This window comes from Erpetoichthys calabaricus, chromosome 2, assembly GCF_900747795.2.
Source record: "Erpetoichthys calabaricus chromosome 2, fErpCal1.3, whole genome shotgun sequence".
Classification (NCBI taxonomy): Eukaryota; Metazoa; Chordata; class Cladistia; order Polypteriformes; family Polypteridae; genus Erpetoichthys; species Erpetoichthys calabaricus.
Window position 1 is genome coordinate 206,829,035 of NC_041395.2, and position 27,637 is coordinate 206,856,671.

The 27,637-nt window shown below is 39.0% G+C and overlaps 1 protein-coding gene across 3 annotated transcripts in view; it reads left to right on the top strand.

Moving 5' to 3' along the window:
• LOC114646733 (nuclear receptor ROR-alpha A-like) overlaps positions 1–27,637 on the top strand; it is a 344,553-nt gene that overhangs the window by 191,629 nt on the left and 125,287 nt on the right. For 2 of the 3 annotated variants that reach the window (XM_028795052.2, XM_028795053.2), the window contains one exon: positions 22,503–22,532. The exons of the other annotated variant lie outside the window; for it this stretch is intronic. In XM_028795052.2, the coding sequence (XP_028650885.1) occupies positions 22,503–22,532 (30 nt within the window). The remainder of the gene's footprint in view (positions 1–22,502; positions 22,533–27,637) is intronic. 3 annotated transcript variants of the gene reach the window in all.

Below are 27,637 nucleotides of genomic sequence, written 5' to 3' on the forward strand. Positions count from 1 at the left end.
AATGTGTGTGTGCGTGCGTGATAGAGGCAGAGACAGATTAGATCTCATTCAAGTGGTTAGTGGAACATAAAATAAACAGTTTTGCCAAGGTATAACCAAACAAGTGTGCTTTTATTCAAGAATAAAACTGAATAACAAAAAATTCAAGTGACAGCAAGATACCAGGATTCACCAGTGTTTGTGTGTCTACTTATACCCCTTCAGTGATATCTTTTACAGGTAGCAAAACTTTACACAGGCTGTTACAGACTGAAATCAAAGGCTTCTTCTTTTTGGGCATATACACTATCAACATGGCACTGTCAGATCTAAACACTAGCCTAGCAAATTGCTTGTGTACTAAAGTAACTTTAGCTGCAGGTAGAAGTTCCATTTTACTTATGGTGCCAAGCAGAGTTGTGTCACGGTGCAGCAGTCAATTAGACAGCGGAAGCGCTGTGAAGAAGCTGTCTGTTATTACTGGCCTTTGTCCAGAAACGGCTCCATAAGCTTTATGACCACAGACTTGGAAAGTCTTTGCCTTGGGTTGTAACTCAAAACACAGTTCTCAACAAAACGTTGCCGAAATCGCAGCAAATCTGTTGTTTTTCACACGTTCTGCACGAGTGTATTTGTTGTCAAAGCACAAATGCCACATGGTAGTCTGATAGTGTTCATGGGACACTGTATCTTTGATTGCTGGTACAACAAATAGTTCTGAGCAGGCGTCAGCCACAGCACCAACTGTGGTCATCACTGCTCTTGTGAAAAGAACGGAGACAAATGCTGTCAACTCAGAGAGGGAGAGGCAAATTCGTTGTACCATGTGAATGTCATTGACAGAATTAAAATGAATAATAAAAAAAAACAAGCGCTAAGTTTTACAAGTAGCCAAAATTTATACCGGGTGTTACAGAATCAAATGAAATGCATATTGTAATTATATTATAGTAATAATAATAACAGCATCTCAATACTCAGAGCACCGAGACTCGAACCCAGTACCTTTGGGTTATAAGGCAGCAGTTCTTACTCTGGAGCCTTGGCTTGAGCTGGGAGAACGTTTTGCACACAATATTCTCAGTAATAATAAATAATACTACTATGATCAATCACAATTCTGTCCTCCACACCTCCCAGCAAGCTGTGTCCTTCTCCTCCCGTCTCTGGCTCCCTTGCTGGGTCTCCAGCAGTCCTTTATATAGTCCTTGACCCAGAAGTGCTTCTGTCCTTCTGCCCGCGTGACTTGCTCGCACTTCCAGGTCAGATGGAGAATTGGCTTTTTCTTCAGCCTGGAAATACGTCAGGGCTCCTCCTGGCGGAACCCACAGTACCCAACAGGGCTGAGAAACCGCACTCCAAGTCCCAGGATGCCCTGCGGGAATCCAGGGCACCGTTACACTCCAGGGGAACTGCCATCTAGCATTTTGGGGGAGGCAGTGTCCTGGAAAAGCCACTCATCTCTTAGCTGGCATCTTAACCCTCTGTTATTAGTTGATGAGAACTGTACAGAATTTATATACAAGCAAATTGATTATTTTTTAGAGACAAGTGCATCCTCAATGGTCTCTGCAGAAATACTCAGGGAAACTCTAAACACATTTAAAAGAGGACAGATGATTTCATATTTCTCTCACAAAAATAAATTGGAAACCAAGAAGACATCAGAGTGAATCAGCAAAATTACCAGAATAGGTAAAGAATGTGTCAGGTCTCCAAATGAAGCATTTTATAGAAAAGACAGGTTTTGAAATCAGAATTTAACCTCTTGACAACTAAAGAAATGGAACAACTCATCTTTAAATTTCAACATCAGTACTATGAACACAGAGGAAAGCCTAATAAGATTGTAGCTCAACAAATCCACAAGCAGGAAGTTTGCAATGCAATAACAGTAATCACTAACACACACAAAGATAAAATTATTGACCATAAAATTATTACCCATACATTTACAGAGTACTATAAGTCCTTGTATTCTACCCAGTTTAAAGATAAGACACAATCTAAAGAGTTTTTTTATGTATTACAGATACCACAGCTAGAAACTCTTAGTACAGAGGAACAGGGTAAACCTCTGATACTCTCAGAATTACTGCATACTATACACTCACTTCAGAGTGGGAAAGCAGCAGACCCCAATGGCTAGAGTTTTATAAAAAAAAATCAAACAATTTAGCTCCACAATTGTTAGCAATGTTTATAGGAGCTACAGACAACAAAATTCTACCTCCAACTTTTCACCAAGCATTTATTACCAACCTTCCTAAGAAAAATAAGGACTTATTACAATGTGCATCATACAGACCAATCTTACTTCTGAATAATGACGTTAAAATACGATCCAAAGTTCTAGCTAGAAGGACTGAGAAAATGCTACCTTCTGTAATATTGCAAAACCAAACCGGATTTATGAAAGGCAGACATTTAGCTTTTAATCTTAATTAATAATAAAACATGCTACTGTTTGAGTTGTGGGTGAGTGGGCCTTGAATTTGGGCTATGTTTTGTCCAGAGCTGTTTTCTGCCTTTCACCAGATGCACCTGGCATCGGCTATGGTTGCCCTACACCCCTGATCTGGATTATGCCTGTCTGAGAATGTTATGTTATGTTTTGATGGGGGCACCACATGATAAGGGATTTAATGTCTCTGACTTCACCAGTTCTATATAGTGAGTATTAGAACTCCGTAAATACCAAGCAAAAGCTCTGTGAACATAGACATCTGGCTAACAGTAACAGGTTCTCATGTAGGATTTGTAGGTGTTTGGCTACATCCTTGCTGCCCTAGATGGTAACAGAGTTTTTTTAATTCCTCATGCTGAAAAGCATCCCCAGTTCACAATGCAGCCATCGTCTGTATAGGATGATTTTCTTGACTGTATTTTGTTTGCTCCAAACCTAGTGATTTGTTTTCAGGCCAGAAAGTACCTCCAAATCTGAAGTCACGGTACTCTCTCCAGAATAGAATGATTTGATCCCAGTAGGTAAGGGGTGTGCGGCTGCTCCAAGTGGTGTAGTTCAAGTACTTTGGGGTCTTGTTCATGAGTGAGGGCAGAGGTGATTTTTAAATTGATCAATGAATGTGTTCAGCATCATCTGTTTGAAAATTCTTGGCTAAAGCTGATTTTCAGAAAACACTGGGCAGAATGCTGAATAACTTTTTAACATTTATTTTTTTCTCAATGCATAAGAGCTAAATTTAATCAATTTCACTTTTCATTTATGCTATTCTTTGAAATGGAATTATAAAACTGCAAGTTGATGGAGAATATTTCTAGTATTTAAGTCAGTCTTTTCAAAGACGACATATTAAAAAAAAAAAAACTGAGCTGAAAATGTCATTGAAAAAATGCATAAAAACTGCATCAAAGTTTTATAAGTAATAAATGATGGTTTACAATATATGTAACAATGTCCATCAAGCAATGTACATACAATTTTTCTTTCATGATTCTTCTTTTGTTTGCTCCCATTAGGGGTCGCCACAGTGGATCAAGTTTTTCCATATTCTCCTGTCCTCTGCATCTTTCTCTGTTACACCCACCACATCCATAAACCTCCTCTTAGGCATTCCTCTTTTCCTCTTATCTATAAGTTCTATTCTTAGCATTGTTTTCCCAAAATATCTAGCATCTCTCCTCTGCACATGTCCAAACCAACGCAATCTCCTGTCTAATCTCATCTGTCATCTTTTCCACAACCTTTGCAAATAAGAAAGGGCTCAGAGCCGATCCCTGATGTAATCCCACCTCCAACTTGAATGCATCCATCACTCCTACAGCAGACCTCACCACTGTCACACTTCCCTTGTACATATCCTATACAGCTTTTACATATTTCTTTGCCACGCCTGATTTCCTCATACAGTACCACAACTCCTTTCTAGGCATCTTGTCATAAGCTTTCTCCAGGTCCACAAAGACCTGCAACTCTCTCTGGCCAAATCCATCAATACCCTCAGAACAAACATAACATCTGTGGTACTCATTGCTGGCATGAAACCATACTGCTGCATGCTAATCATCATTTCCCTTCTTAACCTAGCTTCCACTACTCCTTCCCATAAGTTCATGCTGTGGCTCATTGATTTTATCCCTCTGAAGTTACTACAGCTCTGCACATCCCCTTTATTGTTAAATATCAGTACCAGTACACTTCTTCTCCACTCCTCAGGCATCCTCTTACTTTCCAAGATTGCATAAAACAATCTGGTTAAAAACTCCACTGCCATCTCTATAAACACCTCCATGCTTCCACAGGTATGTCATCTGGACCAACAGTCTTTCCATTCTTCATCCTCTTCATAGCTGCCCTTACTTTGTCATTGCTAATCTGTTTCACTTCCTGATTCACTATCTGCACATCACCCAACCTTCTCTCTCTCTCTCTCTTCATTCATCAGCGTCTCAAAGTTCTCTTTCCATCTGCTCAACACACTTTCCTCGCTTAAGAGTATGTTTCCATCTGTTTCCTTTATCACCCTAACCTGCTGCACCTCTTTCCCATCTCAGTCCCTCTGTCTTTTCTCCCTCTTTAGTGTCCTGCCTCTCATACAACTCATCATACTCCTTTTCTTTAGCCTTCATCGCCTCTGTCTTCACCTTACTCTTTATCTCCTTGTACTCCTGTCTGCTTTCCACATTTTTCTGTATACTCTCTTGTACTTCCCCATTCCACCACCAGGTTTCCTTTTCCTCCTTCCTCTGTCCAGATGTCATGCCAAACACCCTTCTTGCTGTCACCCTTACTACTTCTGCTGTGGTTGCCCAGCTGTCTGGTAACTCTTCACTGCCACCCAGTGTCTGTCTTACCTCCTCCCTGAACTCAACCTTACAGCCTTCCTTTTTCAGTTTTCACCATTCGATCCTTGGCTCTGCCCTCACTATCCTCCTCTTCTTGATCACCAACGTCATCCTACAGACCACCATCCTATGCTGCCTAACTATGCTTTGTCCTGCCACCACTTTGCAGTTTACAATCTACTTTAGACACCATCCAGCATAGAATATAATCTACCTGTGTACATCTTGTTCCACTCTTGTACATCACCCTATGTTCTTCCCTCTTCTTAAAATATTTATTAACCATGGCCATGCCCATCATTTTCGCAAACTCCACTACCATCTGACCTTCTGCATTCCTCTTCTTGACACCATATCTACCCAGCATCTCCTCATCTATTCTATTCCCTTCACCAACATGTGCAGTGAAATCTGCTTCAATCACCACTCTCTCTCCCTTGGGTACACTCTCTACCACTTCATCCAACTCACTCCAGAAATCTTCTTTCTAACAACATTCATCATCACACCTTCTATTTCCAACTTCATAATCATCACTCTGTCTGAAACTATTTTCCTCTACAAAACATTCTTGACATACTGATCCTTCAGGGTAACCACTGCCCCATTTCTTCTCCCATCTACACCATGATAGAAAAATTTGAACCCACATCCGATCTACCTGGCCTTACTTCCCCTCCATTTAGTCTCTTGCACGCACAATATATCAACCTTCCTTCTCTCCATCACATCAGCTAACTCTCTCCCCTTACCAGTCATACTGCTAACATTCAAAGTTCCTACCCTCACTTCCACTCTCTTTACCTCGTCCTCTTCTCCTGCCTCTGGACACGCCTCCTCCCTCTTCTTCTCCTTCTTTGGCCAACAGTAGCCAAATTTCTGCCAGCACCCTGTTGGCTAACAGTACTGGTGGCAGCCATTGTTAACCCAGGCCTCGACCGATCCGGTATGGAAATCTGTGTTGTTGCCCACATATTCATCTGGCAAAATCTGCCTTTCCTGACGTTACCCTCCCCATTTATCCAGGTTTGGGACTGGCATGAAGAAACACACTGGTTTATGCATCCCCTGTGGCTGGGTTCTCACACTGAGAACCACACTGAGGTCTCATGCTGGACTTTCACACTGACAAATAGAAAAAAAAAAAGCTTAAACTAGCATAAAAGAGTAAGTCAAGAAGTAGAAGCGGCTTGGACAATTTACTTTTGTAAAAGTTTGCAGGCTTGTAATTTTGAATATCTTGCACCCAGTCATGAATAAATTGTTTGTGTTCTTCCAAAGATTTATAACTTTTAAACCTTCGCGTAATGTGTGTATTGAGTCCATCAGATCTGCATTGTTTATTAATTACAACTTGTCCAAATAGCACTGCTTTTTGTCCAAATTACATTTTTCTAGATGAGATCCTTTATCCTTATCCCTTCCTTTGTTGCTTTCATTAAAGAGTTGCAGTTTCCCACATTATGTCACTACTATTGGTGTTCTTCATTTTAAACAAACCAGTACAATCCCCATTGATGGTTTCCATACCCCACAATGCAGTGTGGTGTGACAAATTCTTGATCCCTTGTAGAAGAGGAAGTGCTGTTTGAAAGCATCATCTATAACTTCAGAGCAGAACAGCAGAGGAAATAGCATCACTCATTTGACCAAATAATTTGGCATTTTTACTCATTAGTCCAATTTCTAATAGTGACATTATTTGCTATTTTTGGTGGCTGAAATTTAGGTATATCCTTTAATACACATATGCATGTGAGCAACTGTCATATGTTTTTGACTTCTGACCACCAATACAAACTACAGTACCCAGCTGGAAGCTTGTAAAAATTCACACACCTTCTCAGGGTCTCTTGTGAAAGTTAACTCCAGAGTAGGCACTCTTGAGCCTGTGCTTTGCTTTGATGCTAGTATTTTTCATCCTACTGCATTAACTCCTGCTCTTTCCCTGACAGAGATGTAAGAGTCAGTTTCCAATGCAACAGTCTAGTAAGTCAAAAACTTTCATCAGTTTCTCCTTTTACTCATCAGGCACCTATCTGCGCATACCCCTTCATCTTGTCAGTGGTGGGGCCATATGTTCACTTCACAGGGCTTTTTCAAGACCATACAAGTCACACGGTCATCAAATGCTTTGATCCAGAAGTTAGTTCCCTTATCCCTCCCTCCTCAGAGGTTCATTTAGATTTGTTTGGTGATACAAGAGTTGTTTTTTTCCCCCCTCCATTTTTTTTGTGTTTGCCTTGGGATAAGATAGCATTTACAAAATATAGTTGGAAATTTTGAAATGTTTCATTTCTCTAAAAAGTTTTAAAAAGGTATAATATTTAATACGAGAAAAAAAATATCAATGGAAATAAATCAGCCATCTTTCAAGCTTATAAAAACATATGAAACTCTAGGTAAAAACACTATAATAAATACTTAAGATGTATTTCTATATATTAAAATATGTAAATAGTAATACTTTTAGCATTGTAAGTATAGATAAATGGGCCAAAAAGCACATCCATATTTACTTTCCTTATTCACTTTGTAAGGTACCATATTTGATGTAATGTAGAAAAATTGCTGTTGGTCTTCCAGGTGCCTCCTACTGGCCATCTGAAACATAATGCAGTGTTTTTAACATTAAAATAACATTATATGCACAACAGCAAAATACACTATAATAATAAACAATTTTACATATTGAAAATATTGTTATATTAATAATGTTTTTTTTTATCCATTAAATTGTTTTCTGCTCAGGGACAAAAAACATGCAAATAAAAATTAACTCTTTGCTAAACCTCAAGTTATTTCTGATATCCCTGTATATTATATAACCTCTGCCACCACTTAAAGATATTTTAGTGTCTCTTTAATCTGCAGCCTCACCCTTATGCAGTGGAGAGCTATTAATAATTAGTAGATTTTCCCATAGTCTGTTCTTCCGAGAACTCTCGTACTTGTGGCTGTCAGGACACCAGTCACATAAAACCTTACAGTCAACTGTTTCTTTTCTGCCTTTTTTTCCCTTCTTGATTTGTCTAAAAATGTCTCACATGTTAGAAGTGCTTAATTTCTGTTCACATTAAAGCATACAGCTCTTAGATGAGCAGTGTGGGAGCCCTTCGCTCACTTACAACCGTGTCTGAAATTTGCATCTTTTTATTTTACTTTCATATGACGCATTGCAGAAGAAAAGCGAAAGACGAAAAAAAATTACAACAAATTCTCTTTCAGTTATTATGATACCATACAACTTCCCACTCTAAAACTACTAGGACTTCTTTTGAACTTTCTTATCAATAATCAAGCCTCTTCTCGCTGACAGATAAAATCTTAGCCTTTGAGGCTGAAAGATTAAAAGCTGTTTTTCCATGCATCTATTTGACAAATACCAGAGAAATGTATTCAGAGGTTTTTATTTTTTATAATATTGGTTACTTTTACAGTAAATAAAAAAATGGCTTTTCATTTATTACAAAATAGTTTTTTAAAATTAAAACTGAAGATGCATACTGTTATAATTTCATTGATAAATATATATATTCCTTCTTTTATCGCCTGTTCATATGTAAAAGTCCAACTGGTTTTGTAAAGGGGAAAGTTTTATGTGGCATCTGACTTATTTCACTAAAGGATGCGCATTCTGCTTTGTAGTTCTTTACATTTGTACACATTTCTACTACTCGACCAGCTGTATTTCATCATGTCCATCCATCCATCCATTTTCCAACCCGCTGAATCCGAACACAGGGTCACGGGGGTCTGCTGGAGCCAATCCCAGCCAACACAGGGCACAAGGCAGGAAACAATCCTGTTATCAGTGAATTAAACCATCCTTTGGTAAAAGTCAGTTTAAAAAAACATTTTGTTATCTTTAATACCATATGCTTAAATGCAGTGTGATGTGTCAATTTTTATATATTACAGTGATTTATCAAGACATATCACATTTATAAGTAATTGATAAGAACTAGCATTGCCTTCAACAGGCTTTCTAACTCCTTTCATCACATTTTAAAATAAATGACTTTAAAGAACTTAAGTGAATCATGACAGAAAGCTTGGTGCTTTCGGTTCCAGAATATCTTTTAAATCAATACAGTGGAACCTCGGTTCACGACCATAATTCGTTCCAAAACTCTGGTCGTAAACCAAGTTGGTTGTGAACCGAAGCAATTTCTCCCATAGGATTGTATGTAAATACAATTAATCCGTTCCAGACCGTGCGAACTGTATGTATATATATATATATATATATATATATATATATATTTTTTTTAGTTTTTAAGCACAAATATAGTTAATTACACCATAGAATGCACAGCGTAATGGTAAACTAAATGTAAAAACATTGAATAACACTGAGAAAACCTTGAACAACAGAGAAAACTAACACTGCAATAGTTCGCGCTATAGTGCTAGGAACCGCTCGCTAAAAACACTTTTTTTAATGAGTTTTAAGCACAGGGGAAAAAATGAACATTTGAAAAATCCGTAATTTAATAAACCACCAAGAAAAGTAACATTGCAACAATGCAGGCTACGAAACAATCACTGTAAATAGAACTGAAAACAAAAACAAGCCTTCTCTACCTTATGCATCCCTCGCTCGCTCTCTCTCTCTCGCGCCTGAGTGTGTGTGCGTCTCTCTTTTGTGAGCCTGGGGCGCCTGTGTGTGTGTCTCTCTAGAGCGCTCCTGTGTGTGTGCGCGCCTCTCTCTCGTGCTCCTGTGTGTGTGCGCGGCTCTCTCTGTCTCGCGCTGCCTGTGTGTGTGCCTCTGTCTTTCGCGCTGCCTCTGTGTGTGTGTGTGTGTGTGTGTGTGTGTGTGTGTGTGCTGCGCTCTCTCGCTCTCTCTGTTGCTCGCTGCACCGGAAATGCACAGGGAGAGATTGAACATGTACTGGTCGTGAACCGAGGCAAAAGTTTGGCGAACTTTTTGGTCGTAAACCGAGTTGTATGTGTACCGAGACGTTCGTGAACCGAGGTTCCACTGTACTGTGGTTCCCAGTCAGCCATTAAGAAATCTACAGTATTTGGATGTGCTTATCTTTTGATATAACTCTTACATGTCTCTGATGAGCAATGTATTCTCTTGATTTTGCTGCTGACTTACAACTACCTTTTATTAATAAGATTGTGAAGCAAACATAGCCTGATTTTTCCAGAGTATCAACATTTCTGTATGTTGCAGGACTGAATTGCTTCTTTATTCCTTAAATGGCAGCCAAACAAAACTAAGATGTGAAGTTATCCCACAAATGACTAGCTAAAACAGGGCCTCAGATTCCAACTAATTTTATTCTAACTAGTTCCTTAATTAGGCACCGATTCTTGTTGTTAATTAAACCCACACTTTAATTCCATGACTTGTTGATGCTGTCAGTCTGTGATAGCAAACATTTCCCGAACTGTTGATTTTCTTTTTTTGTAAGAGCACCATAAAAATTTTTAGTGGACCTGAGCAGATCAACATTACTGAGACCTTCACCTTTCTTTATTTTCAGACTTGGTTGGAATGCTCATGTGTTGGCATATTTTGTATCTTAATATTTTTGACTGCTAATTCAGGGAAAATAGAAATGATTAGGGGTATGAGTCTTAAATAGCATGTCACTTAAAATTAAGGCAAAAGCTGGTCACTAGTTAAGAAAACGATTAGAATGAAAACCTGCTGTCGCTACAGCCCTCCATGATCGAAATTGGAGAATCCTGTTAGACTATTTGATTTTCCTCAGTGTTCCTAGTTGTTTGTATTATTTCTTATTAAACCTGCAAGCTACTCTTGTATACTTTATTGACATTACTTTGGCCAGTATCTTATCCACATACCCAGGTAGGCTCCAGAATGTTCACCAGGAAGATAAAACACAGTACAAAGCTTCCTTTCACTGGTACAAACCTGTTTGTATATCTTTAATATTACAACTTCCCCTACTCTGCGTGGTTCAGTTTTTCATGAGACCTACCTGTGTGTGATGTTTTGGACACCTGAGACTCTGGGGTTGATGCTTCTTGAGTGAGCATTACCAACTAAACCCTTGCATCCAATAGCGACCCACATTTCTATACCTTTCTGTAGCAGAGTCTCCTACCATACTAAATAGAGGTCCACACCATCTATCTAATAAATGCCTGTGAGGTTCAATCATTAATTATTGTAACACAGGCCTTCTCCTCCTCCAAAGCAAACCTAATCTCAAGGTGATGACAGGAGACTACCCCTACTGCTTTTAGATCACAATGCTTAAATCTCATAATACCCCATCACTGGTCTTAGATCGTGGTGCTTGAATTTCAAAAGGGGAAGCCACAGAAATTGCTTTGTGACGTTTGAAGCTACTTCTCCACACTCCACCTCCAACTTCAGATTAATACAGTAATGTAACACATTGGGTACCATAATTGTGCTGAATGCACTCCCTGACCCAACCAGCCCCCAACCCATACTTTTTGTGTGCAATCAAGTTTCTCATGCCAGTAGGTATTATTTTAACTTTATTAAGGTAAATATGTAAGTGTTATTGAATGTTTATGTCATAATATTAGTTGAGCCTATAGTGATCATAAGATCATATTTATTTATGTATTCAGTGATAGGCAATATTATTCAACTGTACATGCTAAAGGATTTTAGAATGTTAGTCAGCCTTGCTGAAATCCCCCTTTAACGCCAGACTGGAAGGTCAGAATCACTTCAAATGTTATCTGCTATCATCTGCTGACCTGTTGATTCTGCCCTGAAATGGCATGGCTGTAGCTGCAAAACAGGCGATTATAGGTAGGGGGAATGAATTTGGCACACCATCAGCACTTATGTATATCCACTTCAAGCACTGCTTTGCAAATACTTATGCATCTGCAGACTTTAAAGGAGGGACCGCATACAGTTAATGAAAAAGACGAAAAGAATTACTGTACTTGAGCGAACGATGTAAACAAAAGAAGATTGTAAACATCTAATAATGATAATAATATATACTTAAGTTTCAGATTATTTCTACTGATTACCTGTTTCAATTTAAAATAATATACTATTCTGTAAAACAATGTCCTTCAACAAAAGCCAAGTCACTAGGAAAAGCAAGAATCATCCATCTATCCATCCATCCATCCATCCATTCTCTTCCATTTATCTGAGGTCGGGTCCCTGGGGCAGCAGCTTGAGCAGAGATGCCCAGACTTTCCTCTCCCTGGCCACTTCTTCTAGCTGTTCCGGGGGAATCCCAAGGCGTTCCCAGGCCAGCTGAGAGACATAGTCTCTCCAGCGTGTCCTGGGTCTTCCCCTGGGCCTCCTCCCGGTTAGACGTGCCCGGAACACCTCACCAGGGAGGTGTCCAGGAGGCATCCTGATCAGATGCCCGAGCCACCTTATCTGACTCCTTTCGATGCGGAGGAACAGCGGCTCTACTCTGATCCCCTCCCGGATGACTGAGCTTCTCACCCTATCTTTAAGGGAAAGCCCAGACACCCTACGGAGGAAACTCATTGCAGCCGCTTGCATTCGCGATCTCGTTCTTTCAGTCACTACCCATTGCTCATGACCATAGGTGAGGGTAGGAACATAGATCGACTGGTAAATTGAGAGCTTTGCCTTGCGGCTCAGCTCCTTTTTCACCACGACAGACCGATGCAGAGCCCACATTACTGCGGATGCCGCACCGATCTGCCTGTCGATCTCACGCTCCATTCTTCCCTCACTCGTGAACAAGGTCCCGAGATACTTGAACTCCTCCACTTGGGGCAAGATCTCGCTACCAACCCTGAGAGGGCACTCCACCCTTTTCTGGCTGAGGACCATGGTCTCGGATTTGGAGGTGCTGATTCCCATCCCAGCCGCTTCACACTCAGCTGCGAACCGATCCAGAGAGAGCTGAAGATCACAGCCTGATGAAGCAAACAGGACAGCATCATCTGCAAAAAGCAGTGACCCAATCCTGAGTCCACCAAACCGGACCCCCTCAACGCCCTGGCTGCGCCTAGAAATTCTGTCCATAAAAGTTATGAACAGAATTGGTGACAAAGGGCAGCCCTGGCGGAGTCCAACTCTCACTGGAAACGGTTTCAACTTATTGCCGGCAATGTGGACCAAGCTCTGGCACCGATCGTACAGGGACCGAACAGCCCTTATCAGGGGGTCTGGTACCCCATACTCTCGGAGTACCCCCCACAGGATTCCCCGAGGGACACGGTTGAATGCCTTTTCCAAGTCCACAATACACATGTAGACTGTTAGTAGAACTCCCATGCACCCTCCAGGACTCTGCTAAGGGTGTAGAGCTGGTCCACTGTTCCGCGACCAGGACGAAAACCACACTGTTCCTCCTGAATCCGAGGCTCGACTATCCGACTGACCCTCCTCTCCAGAACCCCCGAATAGACTTTTCCAGGGAGGCTGAGGAGTGTGATCCCTCTGTAGTTGGAGCACACCCTCCGGTCCCCTTTCTTAAAGAGGGGGACCACCAACCTAGTCTGCCAATCCAGAGGCACTGTCCCTGATGTCCATGCGATGTTGCAGAGACGTGTCAACCAAGACAGCCCTACAACATCCAGAGCCTTGAGGGACTCCGGGCATATCACCATCCACCCCCGGAGCCCTGCCACCAAGGAGTTTTTTGACCACCTCGGTGACCTCAGTCCCAGAGATGGGGGAGCCCACCTCCGAGTCCCCAGTCTCTGCTTCCTCATTGGAAGGCATGTTAGTGGGATTGAGGAGGTCTTGGAAGTACTCCCCCCACCGACCCACAACATCCCGAGTCCAGGTCAGCAGTGCACCATCCCCACCATATACAGTGTTGACACTGCACTGCTTCCCCCTCCTGAGACGCCGGACAGTGGACCAGAATCTCCTCGAAGCCGTCCGAAAGTTGTTCTCCATGGCCTCCCAAAACTCCTCCCACGCCCAAGTTTTTGCCTCAGCAACCACCAAAGCCGCATTCCGCTTGGCCTGCCGGTACCTATCAGCTGCCTCCAGAGTCCCACAGGACAAAAAGGTCCTGTAGGACTCCTTCTTCAGCTTGACGGCATCCCTCACCTCCGGTGTCCACCAACGGGTTCGGGGATTGCTGCCACGACAGGCACTGACCACCTTACGGCCACAGCTTCGGTCAGCCGCCTCAACAATAGAGGCACGGAACATGGCCCATTCAGACTCAATGTCCCCCACCTCCCTCGGGATGTGGTCGAAGTTCTGCCGGAGGTGGGAGTTGAAGCTACTTCTGACAAGGGGCTCTGCCAGACGTTCCCAGCAGACCCTCACAACCCGTTTGGTCTTACCAGGCCTGACCAACATCCTCCCCCATCATCGAAGCCAACTCACCACCAGGTGGTGATCAGTTGCCAGCTCCGCCCCTCTCTTCACCCGAGTGTCCAAGACATGTGGCCGCAAGTCCGACGACACAACCACAAAGTCGATCATCGAACTGAGGCCTAGGGTGTCCTGGTGCAAAGTGCACACATGAACACCCCTATGCTTGAACATGGTGTTCGTTATGGACAATTCGTGATGAGCACAGAAGTCCAATAACAAAACACCACTCGGGTTCAGATCGGGGGGGGGCATTCCTCCCAATCACGCCCTTCCAGGTCTCACTGTCATTGCCCATGTGAGCATTGAAGTCTCCCAGCAGTACGAGGGAGTCCCCAGAAGGTATGCCCTCTAGAACCCCCTCAAGGGACTCCAAAAAGGGTGGGTACTCCAAACTGCTGTTCGGTGCATACGCACAAACAACAGTTAGGACCCATCCCCCCACCTGAAGGCGGAGGGAGGCTACCCTCTCGTCCACCGGGGTAAACCCCAATGAACAGGCTCCAAGTCGGGGGGCAATAAGTATACCCACACCCGCTCGGCGCCTCTCACTGGGGCAACTCCAGAGTGGTAGAGAGTCCAGCCCCTCTCAAGGAGATTGGTTCCAGAGTCCAAGCTGTGCGTCGAGGTGAGTCCGACTATATATAGCCGGAACCTCTCGACCACGCGCACTAGCTCAGGCTCCTTCCCCTGCAGAGAGGTGACATTCCACGTCCCAAGAGCCAGCTTCTGTAGCCGAGGCCACTACCCAATTCACACTGCACCCGACCTCCTTGGCCCTCCCATAGGTGGTGAGCCCAATCAAAGCAATAATCAATCTAGTGCAAAAATGTTTTACTCATAGACAATTATGTTCAAGAGTAAGCAACTCTGGTGACCTAATAATATTATTATTACTTATTATTTGGCCGATGCCTTTATCTAAATTAACTTAAAACATTTGTGATACATTTCACATACAATTAGTTACATTTAATTTGCTTTTTCAATTGCAACACGGGCAGGTGAAGTGCCATGCACATTGTCACAAAGTGTCCGGAGCAGGATTTTGAAGTCCTAGGTTCAAAGCCTTAACCTCTACACCATACTGTCTGCCAATAATATTAGTCCCTGGTTAAAAAAAAAAAAAAAAAAACCTATAAATATTGTGTACAGAAAAGTACTTTTGTTAGTTACGTAGTACTTCTGATACACCCGTTTAACTGACAGCGCTATAACTGAGGATGATTGTCTTACAACATTTCCAGGGCAAAGCCAGGTACCACAGTTTAAAGTATCTATTTGTTTTACACTTGCTGAGTAGCTCTCCCTAATGACATTTTAATTCGGTCTTTATTTTTTATAGCACCATTCACAGCGTATGCCATCACATGACATTTCACACAACAGACATTTTCATATACCTTAGTTCTAAGGACAGTAACACTGCAAAAAGCATTTTACAGCCGCTTTGTGGATGTTATAAAACAAGTTTTAACAATAAATGCAACATGTGCAGAGGAGAGATGGTGGGTATATTGGGAGAAGGATGCTAAGGATAGAGCTGTCAGGGAAGAGGAAAAGAGGAAGGCCTAAGCAAAGGTTTATGGATGTGGTGAGAGGACATGCAGGTGATGGGTGTAACAGAGCAAGATGCAGAGGATAGAAAGATTTGGAAGAAGATGATCCGCTATGGCAACCCCTAACGGGAGCAGCCGAAAGGAGAAGAAGAACAATAAATGCAACAGATGAAATAAGAACTTTAACAAGAAAATTATAAATAAGCAGATTTAAAGTATGACTGACCTAGGCCAGCTATCCATAACTTTTATCTGATTGTCTAATTCTGTGACAAAGAGATCTGGACAAAATACAGCCATGGGTAGATTGGTGGTCTCCAGCCCTGGTTCTGGAGGGCCACAGTTTCTGCAGGTTTTTATTCTAACCCTTTTCTTAATTGGTGTCCAGTTTTTGCTGCTAATTAACTCCTTTTCCTTCATTTTAATTTGTTTTTTTAAGATGTGTTCCCCTGAATTTCTTTATCATTCCTCTGAATTGCTTCATTTCTTTCCTTAAATGGCACCCAAAAAGAGTTGAAACGTGAAGTAAGTGAGCCAACAGAAGACCAAATAAGTCGGGCCTCAAACTCCAACCAATTTCACTCCAACCAGTTCGTTAATTAGGCATCGATTCTTGTTAATTAAACCCGTTGAACTATTGATTTTCTTTTATTAAGAGCACCCTGAAAATGTTCTATGGACCTGAGCAGATCAACATTCCTGAGACCTTCACCTTTCTTTATTTTCAGATATTGTATGATGGAGACAGTTTGCTAGTCATGTTTGTGCTCATTTTGTATCTCATAATTGTTTAGCTGCAAATTAAGGAAAAATAAACAAAGTGGTCTGAGTCTTCAAGAGCAAGTCAATTAAAATTAATTTAAAATAAGTTAATTAGCAGCAAAAATAGGTCACTAATTAAGAAAAGGGTTAGAATAAAAACCGGCAGCAACTGCAGCCTTCTAGGACTAGAACTGGGGACCCCTGGTGTAGAGTATGAGTCATGGGGTAATTTTACTTGAAATAGTAATTTTTTTTTATTTACTTATTCTATGCTGTTTGTAGTAATAGCCAAGTCAAATTTTTAATCTTGTTTTTATGAAAAAAGATAACAAAGTTCCTTATATAATAGGCTTCTGTGGGGACCAACACTGAACAAACAGCAAGTAATATCAAAATATCCATAATTTAAAAAATCTCAGCTTACTCATGTGGCATATTCATTTTGTAAGATATTCAGCATATGCTCAGAATTTCTCATTGTCACAATGTTTTAGTCACTTTTTTGTTTAAAATACTGCTAAATAAACCACTCGGAGAAAATCCTCTTGTGAGCGGTTGGGGATCGTGTTCAAATGAGATTGACCTTTTAAACTGACATATGTATTATGCAGCACAAGTAACAGGCATGTTACATTTATGTATTCATCTGTAAATAATGGGAGAATTACTAAATTATGTCGATGTTGTCTTATTCAGTGTAAACTAGCACAGGAGTCTTCAGTTACCAGCAGCCCTTGTTGATGAACAGTATAAGAGCTCTTATGTGCTACATTTTTTAAAATCAAAGACTGATGTGTCTACATTTAGAGCTATTTAGGATATTTATTCTCCACTTTATCTTCTTAATTCATGTGGCTTGTCAAACTTTTAACTAAGTATCTGTCCCCCTACAGTCTATTGTCTTCTAACTTCTCTTCAGCCTGACACTCATTCTGTTAATGCTTGTTTTACTAATATTTGAGTTTATTTGTACTAATAAACATTACAGAAGTCTTTAGTTACAGGTGGTTTTTTTTGGCTTGCCACCTGTTTCATTTTCTTAAAGTCTTGCAATAGACTTGAAATACAGCATTACACAATCACAAAGTTTTAAGCAAGGGGACCCATGACTACCACATATCTGGTAAAATTATTCACAAAAGCAGTGACTGATGCAGGTGCGTCTAGTAACTTCTGTGCATTTTTCATCATCTCAGAGAATTACTGAAAGTACTAACTGACTTGACTGACTGACTGAAATTATTTTATTACATGTTATTGCCTGTGTGAATTTAAATGACTAACACCACCAAGTGGGGCATTTATTGTAAATGAAAAATTGTTCAACAAGTGTTTACTAATGCATGCCAGTGTTTTGCTTACTTTAGCAGTGGTGACTGCAACTTTGTAAACAATATCTGTGGATGCTAACAAGGTAAAATGTTTATTGAAATGGCTTAAACAGGCCAACAAGAAATTAAACAAGAATTTCACTCTAGGCTGGACACATGGCAGTAAAGAAACTTTTATTTGATACTTGCTCAAAATTAGAAGTCTTAAGAGCAAGCCATGAAAACTGGTTAAAATTACCTATCACCATACTCCCACTGCTCCTGATTCCTCAAACACATCAACAAGGTTCAGCACTTTCAAATAAGATAGCAGGTTTTTGCACCTTCTATAATAATTATTACCCCAGAACTTATTCCAAGTGAACAGATCTCACAAATGAAAAACAGGAAAAATTCACTTGTATGCACCAGCCTTTACGTGTTTATAAGTTAGACTGTGGTTCATTTCTGCATGTCAATCATTTCAAACCTTTACCTGAGTGAACAAAGAAGTGAAATTTAGGTCACATGCAACTGTTGGTATAATATGACTGACAAAAGAATTAATCCAAAGCAAAAAAAAGAAGGCTTTTCTTTGTGCAAAGTAAATGCAGCCTTATAAAATGTTTTTTAACAGTCCACGTAATCATACATAAACAGTAATTTGATGTAATCTTTTGATTGCTTTATCTTAGAACTCCAGCTGATATATGAACTTTATCCCCAATAAATAACTAGTAATTTTACAATCATAGGTTACAATCAATGCAGCAATTAAACTTAATCTAACAACAAATTAACCAACAATATATCACAGAATAAAGTTTTTTTTCCAATCAATTAGACAGATATTCACAGAACAGATGGCTTTACAATTGCTTCTTGAATTCAATGAGGGAGTCAGCAGTACGGATGGAGGTGGGTAGCTCGTTCCACCAACTAGGAACTACACAGGAAAGGAGTCTGGATTGAGACTTGATACCACGCAGAGGCGACATCACCAGATGCAGTTCACTGGCAGACTTGAGTAGGTGAAAAGGAGCATAGGGCTTCACCAGTGTCTCCATATACTCAGTTGCTAACCCATTGAGTACTCTGTAGGCAAGCATCAGGGATCTGAGCTTAATGTGTGCTGCTACAGGGAGCCAAGGTAGTGACCCGTGGAGAGGAGTGACATATGATGATATTTTCAGTAAGGATATGGAAGCTGAGGAATAATGTAATAATGTCCATAATGGATGCATCTGTGAACGAGGGAGACAGAGAGAATGTCTTCAGGCGGCTTGTCCCAATTCAAAAGTGAGACTGGTGCCTGGACAGATGACATTCAGATGGATGAGTTTCCTACTTCTTAGCCTCAGGCGATTAGTTCTTTTTTTACATAGAAGTATAAATCAAATTAAAAATGCAGAGTCCCAAACAAGAAACATCTGTGAATAGCAGTTCAAATTTGTAGCTCAAAGGTCACACTTCAATCACAGGTCGCTGAAGCTTATTTGAACAATGCAAATAGCCAAAGCAGTTCACTGTAGTTTTATGCATATTGTTGTCAATCACAAAATAACAATTTGTCTTTCCTACACAATTGTGAGAGTGGCCTGCATAGTAGGAGACTGCTACTTTGCTTTGGTTGTGATCTAGTACTATCATCCTTTATTGGCCAAAGGGAAGTACAGAAGTGGATTACTTGACATGGCAACCTGCTTGGCTCATTGTGGGAAAAACAAGAGGCAAGAGGAAAAATCATGACAAAACCGTTGATAATTAAATGCAATAAAATCATCACAGCTTATTATAGTGTATTAAAGTCTCTTCTGTCTTTTTTTGTTTGGAATCTCTTTCTTTTTTTCTACCAAATTTATTCTGTGGATAATTTATTTTTTTCAGTATTATCTGCATTTCCCAGTTTCTTTGTGTTAATTAATTATTTGTTTTGTAATTTAAAATTGCTCATATAAAGAAGTGTTATGTAGATTAATACTAAGCTCTGTCCACTCTGTAAAACGATTACAGTTCAGCTCCAATTTGAGGAACATTTTTTTCTAAATCTATAATTGTTTTCATCTCTAAACGTATATTTTGTTTATCTTTATGATGGAAAGAAGACTATTTTTGTGGTTGCCTTTGTTTCCAATCATCTAAATTTACAATAAACAACCCACTTTGCAAGGAGATATTGGAGAAAAATTGCACATAAAACTTAATGTAACAGATTTGTTAAGCAGCACATTGAGTGCTGTTATATCCTAGGCTAATTATGGGACTGTAGTTAAGTTCTATCAGCTTTGAATATTAACAGGAGAGCATGTGATGTTTACATCTTGGAACAATCCAATGCATTTGCCTTCCCAGTGCATTAAATCAGCAGTACAAGTCTTAAGTATTCTAAACAGAGCCACAATAAACAAATTTAGGTGGCATATGTAAGCTCTGAAGCGCAGGCAGCAGTGGAGTTCATCTTGTCTGATTTAACTAAATATTTTCAAAATAACTAACCATTTTCTAAACCAGCAAAGTTCTATTCAAGTTCACAGGGACCTGGAGCCTATCTTGGCAAAATTCATTATGACGTAGGTATCTTCCTGGATGAGACATCAGTGTTTGACATTCCAGATAACTCTATGGCCAGTTTAGAGCTTTCATTTAACTTCAGCCACACGCATTTGCGGTGTGGTACAAAAACTGGAGGGTCCAGACGTAAAAAGCCTTGAATACACATGGAATACACATGGAGAATCTGTAAACATCCACCATTCCAACCCTGGATCTGAACTCATGATTTTAGAGCTGTGAGGCACCTACTGTATACAAGTAAATGTGCTTCCTTTATGCCCTTAAATTTTAAATTAGTCTTTTATAATATGTCCAAACGAATAAAGTCCTGAATTTCTCATTCATCTTAATATATACTGTATAGTAACAACTAAATCCAAGCCATTTGTAGCCGCAAGCCTATCTAGATGTTAGAGGATGTTACCCACATTACATCATGCTTTTTCAGTTATGGACAACTATATACAATACAATACAATCTATTTTTGTATAGCCCAAAATCACACAAGAAGTGCCGCAATGGGCTTTGACAGGCCCCCAGCCTTGACTGTCTAAGAAGACAAGGAAAAACTCCCAAAAAAAACCTTGTAGGGAAAAATGGAAGAAACCTTGGGAAATGCAGTTCAAAGAGAGACCCCTTTCCAGGTAGGTTGGGCGTGCAGTGGGTGTTAAAAGAAGGGGGTCAATACAATACAATACACAGAACAGAGCAAATCCTCAATACAGTATAAAAATAAAAATTTTAGAAGTACATAAAAATTTTAAAATACAGTAACAACACATTCACCAACATATTAGAAAGTGTTCAAGGTTTTTTTTACACAATGTGTTATTAGAATTCTTTTAAACAGAATATGCACTCACTGGTTACTTTATTAGGTACACCTGTTCAACTGCTTGTAAACGTAAATATTGAATCAGCCAATCACACGGCATCAACACAGTGCATTTAGGTATGTAGACATTGTCAGGCTGACCTGCTGAAGTTCAAACCTAGAATCAGAAGGAAGAAGAAAGGTGATTGAAGTGACTTTGAATGTGGAATGGCTGTTGATGCCAAACGGGCTGGTCTGAGTATTTCAGAAACTGCTGATCTACTGGGATTTTCACGCACAACCATCTCTAGGGTTGACAGAGAATTGGGAAAATATCCAGTGAGCCGCAGATCTCTGAGTGAAAATGCCTCATTGATGCCAGAGGTCAGAGGAGAATGGCCAGACAGGTTCGAGCTGATATAAAGGCAACTGTAAGTCAAATAACCACTCATTACAAATGAGATATGCAGAAGAGCATCTCTGAACACACAACATGTCAAACCTTGAAGCAGATGGGCTACAGCAGCAGGAGACCATACCGGATACTACTCCTGTCAGCTAAGAACAGGCAACTGAGGCTACAATTTGCAAGGTCTCACCAAAATTGGACAATAGAAGATTGGAAAAATGTTTTCAGGTCTGCTGTCTCGATTTTGCTGCGACATTCAGATGATAGGGTAAGAATTTAGCATTAACAACATGAAACCATGGATTCATCCTGCCTTGTATCACCGGTATTGGCGGTGTTAGTGTAATGGTGTGGGGGATATTTCCTTGGCACACCTTGTCCCTCTAGTACCAACTAAGCATTGTTTAAATGCCACAGTCTACCTGAGTATTGTTGCTGACCATGTCGATCTCCTTATCACTGCAATGTACCCATCTTCTGATGACTACTGGATAACGTAACTTTTAAACAAAGGTCAAATCACCTCAAACTGGTTTCTTGAACATGAGAATAAATTCATTGGACTCAAATGGCCTCCACATTCACCAATCTTTTTCATTTTTTACATTATCTATGCAGTTCAGATCCAGGTGTTGTTGAAACCAATCCAGCAATAGACAAGCTGGAAAAATCTGGCCTTGACATGATACCACAAAAGATAAATACAAGTTGAGACTTTTTTAAAGTATCAGTTTTATGGTAGGGTGTTTTATTTGCAGAGTTACATTATACATTTTCAGAATAAGATTTGCTGCTTTGACTTGGCTTCTCATTAACATGAAAGTTGTTGGTGTTGTGATTGCATAATTTTAGATATTGTTGCAGTACCAACCAAAACTCAGCATCATTAATCATTGTTACTTAAGATACATTTAAAAAAGGGGAATAAAAACATTGATTTGTATATAAACCTGTAATTGCTTCTTGCACTGTTTTCATAGTTTAACTCCTTGTTTTTTTCTGTTTTTTCAGGCAGTGTTCAGGTCAAGAAGACACATATGTGTAAGTAAAGAACTTCTGTATGGTACATAAAAATGTTTTTGCTAGTTGTAGTGTATACATGATTTAGCTAGCTTGGAAAAAGTATGGATTACAACAATTTAGGCTAAATGGGTTGCTGTGAGTGTCATGAGATATCTTGGTATGGCTCTTGACTTTTTCTTCTAGCGCCTCCTGACTCCAAGCCATCAAGCTTTTGCGGGTTGCACACAATTTTTGGCTCACTAGACCAGAAAAACACATTTTTAGGTCATTTTTGAACCGTATTTTGTGCAGGAAATTACACCCTTTTGATAAGATGTAAGCCAATAGAATAGGTGTTTTCAGCAAAAATAACAGAAGGACTTGAAGTTGTGCATGCCACATCAGCTGACCCCATAGGTTAATTTCCTAATGGGATACAAGGGGTGAAAGTAACTAATTAAATAAAATTTGGAAAAAATATAGGCATGTAGAGTGACATTTATTGCTGTTTCAAGGCTGCTGATCACAAATATGATAATATTTTTGGTATTTTATTCTTTATTTGTGGTAAGCCACTCACAGAAGGTTAAAAATCTAAGCAATGTGGGGTATTTTAAACTTTTTCAAGGTCAGTCATTATGAATGTGATGTTATTTGTGATCCTTTACTAGGGATATGGCACTGTATGAACCTCTGTTAGTGATTAAAAATGACCAATTTCTAGTACAGTCGAGAATACGTAGACTTTAAACATTTTAACTGAAGCACAAATATTAGGGCAACCATTCTTGTTTATTATGTATATCTGCCTCATGAAGTAAATTATTACATTTCTTATGAACATCCAGAGTTAGGGAGGCTTTTGCTAATTCACACTTTTTCTCTTTATGTATGGAATTTGCTCAGTATACTCTAGATTTATTTCCATATCCAAAAATTCAGGCAGGTTAAATTAACTGATGACTTTAAATCTGCCCTATATAGTATATCCTACAATAAACTGCTGTCATTTTCAAGATTAGTTCCGTCCATGCATTTTATCCTTCTAGGATAGGTTGAGAATTTCATCATCTAGTGCTGGAGTACCATTGTGTGTGTGTGTGTGTGTGTGTGTGTGTTTGTTTTTTTTTTTTTTTTTTTTGCAGATAATTTATTAATTAGTCGGTAAGTACTAATTTAAGTGAACATCATTTTATTTTTTTTTAATTAAATGCAGAAATTTCTTACTGTCATTTTACTATTGTATGGAATTCAGTAAAGATGTTTTTGTTTTGTTATAGATATAGATGATAAAAGATTGAAATGATAATTTTTCTGGTATTATGTGACCTACTGATGAGCTTACAGATACTAGGCAAGAGTTCCACTTTAATGTACCTTTTTTACTTGCAGTGATGTCTTTTGTCTAATAATATTCAATTTTAAAGCATTAAAGTATTTAAAAAATATGTAAAGAAAGCCCATTGCCATTTAAGAATGATTTGTTTCTTTGTCACAGTACTTGAACCACAGTTTAATTCTCAATTACCATACATTTTTGAGAATAGTTTGGCTTTTTTGAGAGTGTTTGCCTTGGTTTTTTCTTGGGAATCTGGTTTGCTTTCTTAGATAGAAGAAATGCTATGAAGATCTTTGGAAACTCTGACCTGGCCTGGTGTGAATGATTTTTGGTATGTACTGTACACGAGTGCATCATGCTGTGAAATTGTATTCAGTCCAGTAGAGCTGATTTATTGATTTGTTGCATATTGCAGTATTTCTCATTGTGATATACTGCTGCTATACCAAGAAGAAAACACTTAAAAATCATAATGTTATCATACTCTGACCCAAATATCAGGATAATATTGTATTATGGATTCCCTGACCATTTTCTGTACTGAATATGACTCAATAAATGAATGACAGAGCTGATAATAGTCATTTAACTTACATCAACTTTGTTGTCAAGGTTTAAACTATGCCGACATCTGGGCTATTAAAAGACAGATTAGTAATATAATTTTTTAAGCAAAAATAATCAAAGATAAATATACATTTATTTTTTTTAGTCATAGACAGACACCCATACCAGACCATTAATGAAAAAGTCAGTACACTCACAATATAGCATGTACAATAGTTCTGTGGAATGCTAGTTGAACGGTTCATTTTCTTCAGCCTTCTTAATAGATAGCTGCATTGTTGGCATTTTTTTTAAATATATTGCATGTTTTCATTAAAGTTCAAGCTATTGTCCAATATGGTTTCCAAATACTTAAAAACTTTTAACTCTCTCAACTTGTTCTCCCTTGAGGGCCAGTGGCTATATTTAAATGATCAGCTCTTTTTTTTCTTCCTCACATTTAAGAGGAGGACTCAGGACTCAGAGGTGTCAATTAAAGCCGTATCATCTGCAAACCTGACAGCTAAACAATTGCTGTCAGATCCTTTAATGCTGTTAGTATAGATACAGAAGAGTACAGGGTGAATTGCTGTGCCTTGTTTAGCTCCTATTGATGTTGTGGTAGAAATCAACATCTTAATTAAAGAAAGAAATGTATGCTCTAACAGGACAAATCAGGTAAAACCTTTGAGTCAATAATCAGGCAGGAGAAAAGCTTGTCAATCTGCGTCATTTATTACTCTTCAGCTAATGCTTGAACAGGGAGCATTCTTCTACAGCATGATCAGAATGGTCAAATATTAAGGGTATAGGCTTATTTTATAAGCAACTGAATTTATATAACAGTGTCAGTCAATGCATACATTTACTCTGGTTGGTTCATTGGTTTATATCCAAATGACTTACCGGTATATAAAATAAAAGTCTATTACTGTATATTATATTCTGGTTATTCTTATACCTTTTGGGTTTAGCCACCACCCTTGAATTTTCTGTGTATATAACAACTGCCCAATTGGTTGTTTACAGGACATCTGCTGACGTCTTAGTAATCAGTATATTTTGTTTATTACATATTTGTCACTGTTCACTTGACCTTTATCTGGTCAAAAACCTGAACAGGTTTCTGGCATTGTTACCCTTTTTACTTTGTCCTTAAGATGAATGCCATTTTACTCTAAAATTATTGTTCCACAATGTATAATCGATTGCAGAAATGTAATTGCCAATTTTAACAAATTGCTACCTATTAACGAGAAAGTCCATAATACATAGGGTGAGATAGGGAGCCACCTGTAACACCTGTAATTTATTGCAGATAATATCAGACTTCATTCAGTTAAAGGCTGAATTATAGTCAATAAACAACAGTATTCTCACAAATCAGTGTGGTTTATCCAAATTTCTATTACTGATGTGAAGAACAGTCATGACCGCATCCTCCACTGAATGATTCTGTCTGTATTAAAACTGCAGTGGATACAAAGAGGGGACACCCTGTAAAGTAAGGTGAACAGGAACCAGCTCTCCAGACATTTTGCCAAGACTGATGTAAGGGCCACTGGATGATAATCATTTAATTCAATTGGAAAGTTATTTTTTGAAATTGGCCAGATTTCAGAGCCCTTCAAAACCTTTAGCACCCTGTACTTTTTAAGGGAGCAATTTAAAACATTACACAAGATTGCTTGTTAATGTTTTCCATTTATATCTTCTAGGTTTTCATTTATTTTTACTCTTACAAGAGCACATGACCATTACCATACATTATATTCCACCTGACAGTTTTAATAGTCAAGAGACAAATAAACTGTTCTGCTGATAATTGTGAGTACCTAAACACTGCATGGATGCCCAGTAGCATACACATTTTAATATAAACCTTATACTTACTTATACTTACTTGTCTAGTCATCTGAAACAATGTCAATTAAACTCTGCCTAAAGAAAAGATCGCAACATCCAAGATGTTAACATCAAAACGTTAGTGTTTTGTGAGCGAGAGACTTCATTATTCACATTTTATTTCCTGAACATCATTGTTAAAAAAGGTAATTGTTATTTCTCTCAGTAATACCGAGAAAAGCCAAGCAAAATGACACCTTTTATTGGCTAACTAAAAAGATTACAATATGCAAGCTTTCGAGGCAACTCAGGCCCCTTCTTCAGGCAAGATGTAATCTCTCAGTAATACCCAAAGTCTATTTCTCCCCTGTTTTATTTATATGTGATGCATTATTAGTCTAAAATATATCTTTGGCAGATTTTGTTTGGTAATTTATTGCTTTATTTATGATACTGCAAGTCATCCTGGTTTCATATTATAATGTGTTTCTGTTACCAAATGTTCTATTTTGCCGTATTATGATGCTCTTTTAAAAATTAAAATGTCACTCTGACTTGTTCAATGCATTGTTACCAACTCAACTACTTTGGCAATTTTAAAATCAACAATAAAGTGAAAAGTAACAAAAGTAAATCTGTCTAAATTACATTTGTTTCTTATTTTTTAACAAAGGTTCATCCTTTACTAAAACTTAAGGATTTATTGCATTTTGAGGACATTTATCTACACTAATTGTCTTACACTTACTCTAGTTATTGCATTTCTTGTTTTCTTGAAAAATTAACTTGGGTTATTGTACAGTATTGTATATTGTTTGGAGAGAAATATGGGTTTGTATGTGCTGCTCTTCTTTCCAGTTTTATACAATAAAAATGCCTTTAACTGTTCGCTTTCTAATTATTTCATAAAACATTTCGCTGAACAGCATGTTGGAAAAGTAGAAGATTAATTAGGTGTACATCAACTGACATGGAAATATCATGTTTTAAGTGGTAAAAATGCAATGAAACATCTAAGGTCTTATAAATTGTGTATGACATACTGTGAATGAAGTAAAGGAATGATTAAAAAATAATGAAGTCAATCTTAAATAGGGGATTACTGTTGATTGCTTTTGCTGCTTACAGTGGAGGATGCACATTGCATGCTGATACGTAGATCAGGAGAGTGATGTTGGAGTCTGTGGTAAAGATATCAGCTTGGCTCTGTCAGTCTGTGGTTAACACTTTTGATACATGTGCAAGAAGCTTAGAACAAGGGAGAAAGGCCAATGAGGTTTTTAGGGGCGTCCCACCTGTCTCCACCTCTCAAACTGTCACTACGTTGAGTGCATGTGTCTGTTGCCTGTTTGCCGCACCAGGTTTGTTGGGGGTAAGAGGAGGCACATCTGCCATTTGCAAGGTAATAAAAAAG